The sequence below is a fragment of the Haplochromis burtoni genome, unplaced genomic scaffold (assembly GCF_018398535.1).
Source record: "Haplochromis burtoni strain Fernald_Lab_line unplaced genomic scaffold, NCSU_Asbu1 Contig_170, whole genome shotgun sequence".
Classification (NCBI taxonomy): Eukaryota; Metazoa; Chordata; class Actinopteri; order Cichliformes; family Cichlidae; genus Haplochromis; species Haplochromis burtoni.
The window spans coordinates 52,881-63,077 of NW_024582531.1; the positions used below are offsets into that span (position 1 = coordinate 52,881).

At 47.2% G+C, this 10,197-nt stretch overlaps 1 protein-coding gene across 2 annotated transcripts in view; it reads left to right on the forward strand.

The window, feature by feature from the left end:
• ifngr2-2 (interferon gamma receptor 2-2) overlaps positions 1–8,350 on the forward strand; it is an 11,377-nt gene extending 3,027 nt beyond the window's left edge. Inside the window, exons 3-7 of one of the 2 annotated variants that reach the window (XM_005933622.3) lie at positions 4,368–4,552; positions 4,680–4,828; positions 5,428–5,569; positions 5,712–5,838; positions 7,733–8,350. In XM_005933622.3, the coding sequence (XP_005933684.1) occupies positions 4,368–4,552; positions 4,680–4,828; positions 5,428–5,569; positions 5,712–5,833 (598 nt within the window). In that variant the 3' untranslated portion in view covers positions 5,834–5,838; positions 7,733–8,350. Of the gene's footprint in view, positions 1–4,367; positions 4,553–4,679; positions 4,829–5,427; positions 5,570–5,711; positions 5,852–7,732 lie in introns of both variants that reach the window. The other variant, NM_001361110.1, reaches the window with a different exon arrangement.
• Positions 8,351–10,197: the final 1,847 nt, after the last annotated feature.

A 10,197-nucleotide genomic window follows, 5' to 3' on the forward strand; every position in this document is an offset into this window, starting at 1 on the left:
TTAGTCTGACACAGAAACACGTTCAAAAAATATGTAACTGGAGACAAATGAGCATCCATCCATCTTCCGCTTATCTGGGGCCGGGTTGTGGGGGCGGCAGCCTAAGCAGAAAAGCCCAGACCTCCCTCTCCCCAGCCACCTCCTCCAGCTTATCCAGGGGAGCACCAAGGCGTTCCCAGGCCAGTCAAGAGATATAATCTCTCCAGCGTGTCCTGGGTCTGCCCCGGGGCTCCTGCCAGTGGGACATGCCTAAAACACCTCACCCAGCGAACCACCTCAGCTGGCTCCTTTCGATGTGGAGGAGCAGCGGCTCTACTCTGAGCCCCTCCCGAATGGCCGAACTCCTCACCCTATCTCTAAGGGAGAGGCCAGCCACCCTTCGGAGGAAGCTCCTTTCCGCCGCTTGTATCAGCGATCTTGTTCTTTCAGTCACTACCCACAGCTCGCGGCCGTAGGCAAGGGCAGGGGCCTAGATCGACTGGTAAATTGAGAACTTCGCTTTTACACTCAGCTCTCCCACAGCACCAATCCGTCTGTCGATCTCCGGCTCCCTTCTCCCATCACTCGTGAACAAGACCCCGAGATACTTAAACTCCTCCGCTTGGGGCAGGAACTTATCCCTGACCCGGAGTGGGCACTCCACCCTTTTCCGGCTGAGAACCATGGCCTCAGATTTAAAGGTGCTGATTCTCATTCCCAGCGTTTCGCACTCTGCTGCAAACTGTTGCAGTGCAAGCTGGAGGCCATCACCCGATGAAGCTCCAGAAATATTTGTTCAGTTCTCTTTCAAACCCCAGCAGCTGTCTATTGCAACTTTTGAGTGTCCACTAAAACAAAAATAAACGCGTTCCAAAATCTCACCTGTTTGTTTTTATTAAGGCATACATGTACCTTATTTTTATTAATAGAGATTTCGCTATTGAGGTTAAACATGATATATAAGTCACTTAGATCACTTCGAAATGTTAATGTTTGGTTTATTTCAGTGTTTTATTTGTTCCTGAGTGTTGCATCTTCAAAAAATAAATTGTACAATTGTACAAATCGTGAGTCCATGCTCCAGTGCGTTCTCGACAAGTCCAGACTCGCCGGGAACGCACGGGAGCGTGGACTTGCTTACTTGAGAGTTGAGAAAGGGCCAAAGAGCGATTCAGAAGACCAGTATGAGAATATCACCAAGGGAACAGTTTACTCTGCCCAGGATAGGGTTACCGGGGCCCCGCCCTGGAGCCAGGCCAGGGGAGGGTGCCCGAGGGCAAGCATCTGGTGACCGGACCTTAGTCCATGGGGCCCAGCTGAGCACAACCTCGAAAAGGGGACAAGGGTACATCTGTCACCATCTTACAATGCTGTGATTGCAGCCATTCCCCAACTCTCTGTGAATGGGACTCATGGCCATTGATCAGTGTTTGTTGATCAATAATCTTGAGAATTTGCATAATTAAGATTAAGGAACTGACCTCCCAGCCCATTGTTCCTTCAGTGGGCTGGTTTCAGTCATTATGCAAATGTCCTGTTGATAAGATTGAAAGCTGCAGTCAGCTGAGACTGAAGACGTCACCTGATGATGACGAAAAAGCTGGTGCCCTGTTGTAAAAGCTGTCCTTGAGTCAGTTTGTCTGGACCCTCAGCAGCCTGACTCTCCTGCCAGATGGCAGCAGCTTGAACACCCGGTGTCCTGGGTGTGTGCAGTCCCGTAGGATGCTGCGTGCCCTCTTGAGACAGCGAGTGCTGTACAGGTCAGGGAGGAAGTCCAGTGATTTTTTTTTTGTCTTTCTGTGTGCTATGGTGCAGCTGGAGAACCACACACAGATAGAAAAGTGTGTATAAGAGGGGGCTGAGGACACACCCCTGTGGGACGCCTACGTTCAGAATGAGGGTGGAGGAGGTGTATTCTCCCATCCTGACGTTATGGGGTCTAACGCTCAGGAAGTCCAATATTCAGCTGCACAGTGAGCTGCTGAGTCCTAAGTTGCTTAGTTTATTAACCAGTTTGTGGGGTTGGACTGTATTGAAGGCGGAGCTGAAACAAACAGCATTCTCAGGTGTCACTACTGTACAGATGCAGGATGTCAGCACACTTTCAAGGGAGCAGCAGTAGAAGCTCCTTCTTCAGGTCCATTTTTCTGAGGATTGTCTGGTGGTGTGGAGCGTTGTAACAATGGCATCTTCAGTAGATCTGTTAGCTCTGTGTGCAAACTGGAGCAGGTTGAGTGTGGGTGGCATGCAGGACATGATGTGATGTCGGACCAGTTTCTCGAAGCACTTCACGCCCTGCTGACTTAAATATTGTACTGGGTCCTGTGGTGGGTTGTTGTTGGGCTGGCAGCGGGAGAGCTGCATCTCTGTGTGTATTGTGAACGGCATCATGTGTGTGCTAATAAAGCATGCTGCAAAGCATGTTAATGTCACCGGGTCTGCTGTGGTCATTCACGATCTCTAAAGTTAGAAATATCCTGTCTCAGAGTGACGCTGAAAAACTAGTTCATGCATTTATTACTTCCAGGCTGGACGACTGTAATTCATTATTATCAGGAAGTCCTGACAATGACCCTGGCTCTGCTGGAGGTTTCTTCCTGTTAAAGGGGAGTTTTTCCTTCCCACTGATGCCAAAGCGCAGGGTATTATTGTAGGGTCTTTACTTTACAATATAAAGCGTCTTGAGGCAAATGTTGTTGTCATTTGTTGCTATATAAACAAAATTGAATTGAGTTGAATCGATTCGTTCATGTTAATGGAGAATCCTCTTCACACACTGGGGTGACTGGAGTTCCATGTAGGTCTGTCCCCAGTCAATCTGAGCAATTGGGGTAGAAGAGCCTTATTTAGGTAGATGACCAAGAATGTTGGTCACTCTGATATCGCTCCAGTGTTGCTTTGTGGAGAAAGGACTACAATTTGTGCAGCATCCCACCAATCAGGTCTGCATGGTGGAGTGATCATACAGAAGTCACTCTTCCGTAAAAGATCCAAAGTTGTCGTAGGATTGTGGAGGGGTGTGGCTTGGGCGCGGCTGCAGGGGAGGCTAAGACACACCGGAACTCCATTAGCTCGTCACGCCTCCTGTGAGTAAAAGAGTGTGCCGGGACCTGAGGTTGTGGTTGTGTGTAAGAAGGAGCACCTGAATAAAGAAAAGTGTGTAAAGAGCGAACTACATGGTCGGGTCCGTCACAGTGGTGCTGAAACCCGGGAGGTGGCATGGCGGAACCTCGACCGGGCCAGCCAATGGACACGCTGGCCCGAATGGTGGTTGAGCTTGCAGCTATGTGAAGGGAGCAGGTGGTGGTGTCTCGCCGCCAGTTGGAATGGCTGCAGGACCGTTCCGAGCTCCAGATGCAACTGATATTGAGTCTGGAAGCTTGGTTGGTTCCTGACGGACACCGCCGCCAGCCTGACCGGCGTTCCTAGACCGCATTGGGGAGGGAGACGACCCCCATGGTGTTGCAGATGTCCATGCACGAGAGGGACCTGTTTTGCAAGCCAGCGGTCTGCGTGCTATCTGGACCAGCTCATGCCGAGCCAGAGGTCGCCCAGAACAGGGACCTGCCCAGGCTGAGTTGGAGGTCTGCGCGCCATCTGAACCTGCCACATTCATGTCAGAGGTCACCGTGCTGTCTGGTCCAAGCGGCGTCCTCGGCAGAGGCCAGCACCGTCTGAACCTGGATTGTTTACACCAGAGGTCAGCGTTTGTGGTCTAGCCTGCCGGCGGCCTGCCAAGCTGCATGTGAGACGCGGCTTACCTCCTCGACTGCTGCGCCGTCGCTGGACACACTCGGTCGGCCCCGGACACAACTCATCCCTGCCGCTAGTCCATGGGCCACGGATGCACATGGCCATGGCCGATTGGGCTAGGCTGGATGGCTGCCCGACCTAGGTTGGGTGTGGCCTGGGCACGGCTGCAGGGGAGGCTGAGACACACCGGACCTCCATTAGCTCATAACGCCTCCCATGAATAAGAGCGTGCCGGCACCTGAGGTTGTGGTTGTGTGTGGGGCTGCAGCTGGAAAGCTGCGACCGAGTGAGCGAACTATGTGATCTGTCATTCCTGTCGCAAGGATGAAAAATGAATTTTGGAATAAAGCTGTAACATGAAAAATTGTAGAACAAGTGAAGTGTTGTCAAGACCTTTGAGGTGCATTGTGTTCATCCCGCTGTAACCATGTTTCTGTAACACAGAACAAATTAATATATTGATAAATTACTAGCACATGTACCAGCAGCAACTTTACTGCACTGTTCTTATTATTAAATATGTTGCTGATGGACAGTTGTCTGCTGTGCTGCAGTTCTCCACCCGCTGCAGGGATTTCATGGAGAGAACGATGAGCAGATGTTTTCTCTGACTCGTTTCTGTTCCTCATCCTCAGATTTAACTCTGATAAATGGGAAGCTCTTCCAGCCTGCATCCAGACGCCTTTCCATTCCTGCAACATATCAGCGATTGGGCCGCGCGACACTAACGACTCGCCCGAGAACAGCTGCGTGACGCTGCGTGTGCGGGCCGAGAGACGGGGGCTGAGATCTGAGGGTGTTAACGCCTGCAGCAGATACGGTGAGAAACCTCAGATATGTGTCAGCGCTGTCTGTGGGTGAAGCTGTGAGACTCGAGGTGTTAACCATCCTGACCACAGTGTGAACCACGAGCTGCTGCTGTGCTGACGCTCGCTCTGCTCTTCCAGGTGACGTCTGCACGCCTCCGTTAAGCATTTTGACCCGGCCTGGATCACTCACCGTATTCCTTAACGATGACCACGAGCTGGCGAAGGAACACGACAGCAATGCCAAGCACATGATTTACTTTGGCAGAGAGGGAGAGAGTCCTCTGCAGGTGAGACCACGGAGTGATTCCTCCAGGTGTTTATGCTCACCTGATGTTACAGCACGTGTCACTGCTCAGAATATATCTGATATTTTTATTATTTTTTTAAAGAAAGATGTGCACATGTGTCTGTCAGTGGTCAGTGTGTGCAGGCAGGTCCAAGCATATTTGGACAGTTTGCCTCTGCACCAACAGACAGTCTGCACAAACTGTTTCAGAATTACAGCTATTTTTACACAGTTCCCATTTTCAGAGACTCAAAGTGACTGAGAAGCAGTTTCGTGTCCAGATGAATCCTGCGCCTTCATTTTTAGAACTAAACTGAAGCCAGAGAGTCACGTGTCCACCACTTCAGGCTGTTACTGACTGCAAGAGATTTTCAGCCACATTAAAAACTATATATATATATATATATATATAAAATTCAGTTAGTTTGTCCACTTACTTTTAATTGTTTTGGTTAAATTATTATTTCAGACATCAGCAGCAAAAACTAAACCTGCATGTTTAACAACTGGAATCGCTCAGAGAGTCAACATTTTACAATTACAACAGGAGCCCAAGCAAAGTAAATATCAAGTAAATATCTTCTAATTTCATATTGTCAGGAGTATGAAGACACCATAGCCTCCATGACCATTGAAGACCTGGAGGAGGGGCAGCGGTACTGTGTTCAGGTGGCCTATACGGTCCACGGGGACCTCGTGGAACCACGCAGCTGCATCCAGTGTGAGGTCATCCCTGCATCAGGTAAGCTGCTCTTCTTGGTGTAACGTTCCTTTAACGCGCTCCGACTCCAACCAGAGACACAGATGTAAACGACTCCGCTGCTTTTGAATCAGCTGAAGGTTTTAAAGCTGCAGCAGTAAACTCACTGCGTCTGTTTTCTCAGAACACGTGAACAGGACGCCGATGATCGTGGGGCTGCTCGTCGGCATCGTGGTCCTCGCCATTCTTGCATTGGGATACCTCGGGTTTTTCCAAACTGAGAAAATCAAACGCTGCCTACACTAACCATGGTATGCCTCACCGGTAAGAAGCAACACTGCTGCACACACTCACCACACAGACACCAGTGGGTGCTGTATCCACTCCGAGCGTGTCAGCGAGGCACGTAAAAGAGCTGATTCGACAGTTTGAAAGCCTTCTACTCACGATTACTCAGTGTGTAAGACTGATGTGATTCTTCTTGGTGACTGGTGAGTCAATGAAATGTCCAATGGTGTTAAACACTGGAGAGTACCAGAGTTTACTCGAGAAAGAAAAGTCATTTTCTGTGGTAGAAAAACTTGTTTGACCTTGAATTTCCTGCCACATAACTGGTGGGAGTGTTACAACCAGCTCTGGTCGTCACGCCAGTTTGCTCGGCTTTTGGTTTGTCTTCCTATCAGACAGCGAGTCTCACATCTTTGTATTTACCAACAAACACGTGACATTTAACATTTAACCAACAGAACGTGAGCGGCTGAAATGTCCCAGAGTGACACTTAGACATAAGATCGGTGTTTCACTCACACTGAAACTGACACAAAGTGAAGTGAAACACACAAACAGAACCATATTTACAACACTAGTTAACTTCTGGTAAATTGGCTCCAGTCATCACTCTTGCCTCCTGGGAACTCTCTCTATCACTTCCTCTTTGTCTTCTAACTGACACCCAACCTGTGGGCCACTGACAACATTCAGCATCAACTATTTGATTTCAAACTCATGATCCCGTCTGACCCTCTCTTCACCTCCACTGCTCACAAACACAAATGATTGCCCATCCTCCACTGGTCTTCCTGTTGACACCGCGGCACAACAGTTTGAATCCACCTCCAATGATCCTGCTCTTACTTCCCCTCTATCTGTACAACTCATAGTCCCTACATACTTTAACTTCCTGCTCTCATGTCCACACTTCTGTCTTTCCTTCTCTCTCACTGCCTGCTAACATGCCTTCCCCCAAATCCACAAAACCCCACAACAAAGAAAAACAAAGAAAGGAAAACACTGAGCCACAAACTCTGTCAATTCTAAAAGTGTGGAAAAGTTAATAACAGGCTAAAATTCTAACATGAAACTAAAACAGAGAGCATACTGAACCGGGAACCTTTCAGCATCCTCTGGGTTCAAAGGCACTATCAAGCTGAGCTAACCAGCAGTGCAGCACCAACATCACAGCTAAAAACACTCTGATTGGTTCTCTGCTTCTCAGTTTGACATTCACAAGAAATTGTGTTTCACATAGTAGTTTATGTGTTCCTCCTTAAAGAAGGAGCAGTTTTTACAAGCTGACCATTAAAGGTTTTAAAGCCCATGAGTTTGTCAGCGCTGAAGATGGTCAAGAGGAAAAGAAAACCTGGGATCACGCCTCAGATATGGAACAATTCAAAATTGGGAACCGAAAGAAGGTAAGGTGCTTTACCACTGGGAAATAAGACAAGAAACACACAAATGACTGAACAAAAAAACAATCACAGCTAAAAGTGAAAATGAGTAAAAAAAGGTAAAAACCTAAACAAAATAAATTAACATCACATTAAATCTTGTTCTGTGGAAATGGCTGTGATAGACACACAGTGTTCAGTTCAGTTATTTGTGACAACAGCGCTCGTCTCAAGGCTCTGATATTGTAAGACTAAGACATAAGAGGCGGGAGACGTGAGCGTCCTCCGCCTGTGAAACTGTTTTGGGGGATGTGTCCTTGTTGCACCTGTTGTTAGTTTCATTAACACCAAAGCAGCTGAACCTGATTAACACCTCTGATACTGAACTAATCAGATCAATATCCCAAAGTTTCACTGACTTGATGTTGAACTGCTCCTCTATTTTGTAACATTTTCTGAGCAGCGTACACCAGACACACTAAAGGCTGCTGGTCACATTAACACTATAAACTGATGTTTTCTGCTTGTGTGATTACAGATGCAGTGAGAGTCGTGTTTCCCAGGCAGAGGACATTCAACAAGCTGTGCTGCTGTCCAAGACGACGTCTTACTTCTTAAACCTAAACACACAAACTTCTCAAAACAGAGTCTGATGGAGGACTTTATTATGGCAGAGCTTGTGTGTTTCCTACAAACTGGACTATCAGATGAATGAGTTTTCGGATTATTTTCGTGGGCTGCTGGGATGTATGCGTTTGGACCGTGATGAGGGGAAAACAAGATTTCTGAAGTGACGTAATAGGATAGGTTAAAAAAGCTGATACTGGAGTCTGCTCAACTGCAGGAGGAGGACGTCTCCTGAGAAGCAGTTTAGAGGATTCTGACTCTTACAGTAACTCGTACTGTGTACTAGCTAGCATGACGGAGTTTCTATACAGTTGGGTGGGTGCTATGATGTTACTGGTGAACTTTATTTTATTCATATGGTTACTTAGTAGAGTTGCCAACCGTCCCCTAAAAAACGGAATCCTCTGGTATTCAGAATTAATATTACCGTTTCGTATTGAGCTGAAAATAAACGTGATTTGTCTTCAGCTACAATAAAAAAAAAAGACAAAAAGCTGGAGTTATTCTGTCTTTACGCTGTCAGATTGAACTGTTTCTGAGAGACTAATAACACCAGGATCCTTTTCTAAGAGCTGACAGCTGGTAACAGTGCAGGGGCGGATCTAGAAAAGTGTTGCCAGGGGCCCAGGCAGGGCATTAACAGGGAAGGGGGGGCACAAAGATATACTTTTCTTTCTTATTCTCATTTAAAATGTCTCGCTTTTAACAAATAATTATCCGAATCTTACAACCAAAGTTTTCATCTGATGTCAAATTTATAGAAATCCATTATTGTACGTAGTAAGTTTTTTTCAGGGTCCCAACATAATTTCTTCAGAAAAAAGTACTGTACATGATGCCAGTATTTTCCCACATTTTCCAGATACTGTACTTTGTGTAAAATGCCATCAAAAACTCAGTTAAGTTTTATTCTTTCTCACCTGTCTTTCTGTCTCCTTTCACTTATAAAAGGTTGCCATGTTAGAAAAAATATTTTGCCCTGGCATGCTGTTTATTGATGTGGTAAATAAATAGTTTATGAAAATTATAAACTGTCATTTATTATTTTTAATATTCAGTAATGGTCATGTCTCACCTCTAGTCTTCTCTGTCTTAATTTCAGGTTTCCACCATGTGTTGTAGATAGTTCAGGAGGTTAACTCGACCAAGCAGTCTTTGGGTTTCGGCTAAGTACTGTTTAGAATACCAGAATAGGGGGGATGGTGGAGGTTTAAGTTTATTAGACTGATACATATGTACCAACAAGACAGTGTACATCACTGTGACAACGACATTTGTTTTCATTCAAAGGCTATTTGGTTTTTCCTGTAATACCTGGTGGGCCGGTCTCTAGTCAAAATGCCCAGGCTGATTTTTTGTCCCAGTCCAGCCCTGCGGGGGGACACTGAGCAGAGTGTCTCAGTGTGAGGAAAGTGAGGAGCAGGAAATATAAACCCTGCCTTCCTTCGGCCATCACAGGGAACTTGAGGGTCTCTGACATCAGAGGGAGGATTGGAAGTTCACTGTGTTGTGCTTCACAGAGACATGGCCGGACCTCAGTGCCACAGTATCTGGCTTTTTCACTGTTCAGGCTGGAACATGTTACTGTGAAGGCTCTGCTCGCCAGACTCGTTACTGTAATAGGTCAAAAGAAACTAAGTTAAGCAGGTGGTGGGGGGATTCATGCAGGAACTGACTACCTCCATCTTCATGCCCATGCTGTCTGCTAGATGATGCACCCCACTAGCAACCCTCAGTAAAGTTCAATCAACAGGTAGGATTCACGTCAGTGGCCGGAGAAGGCCATGGAAAAAGACTCCCTCGAAGCTTTCTGGCCAACTTTCAGGGAACTCAGGAGGGTGCTTTCCCTCACTGTGTGTAGTACAGGTGAAGCACTGCTGGTTTCAACTGAGGATATTGTTGGGTGGTGGAAGAAATTCTTCGAGGACCGCCTTAAGTTTAGTGACATGTCTTCTGTAGAGGAAGCAGAGTCTCTGGACTCGTCCATCACTGGGGGCGAAGTCACTGAGGCAGTTAAAAAACTCCTTGGGAGTTGGGAAGAGTTCCAGCCTTAAATGGAGGAGTTTAAGTGTCTCCAGACCTTCAGGAGTGAGGCGAGAGGGGAGCAGGAGATCGACTGGTGCTGCAGCTGCAGTGATGTGGATACCAGTCTGTCGTGGTGAAGAGAGAGCTGAGTCTAAAACCAAAGCTCTCAATTTACCGGTCGATCTTTCTGGGCATGTCCCACATGCTGGAAGAGAAGGCCATGGACAGGGAGGTCTGAGCTTCTCTGCTTAGGCTGCTGCCCCTGCGACCCGGCCTAGGATAAGTGGAAGAACACGGATGGATGGATGACCTGAAAAGTAGGCGCCAGGGATCTGTTCATTTTTAAAGACT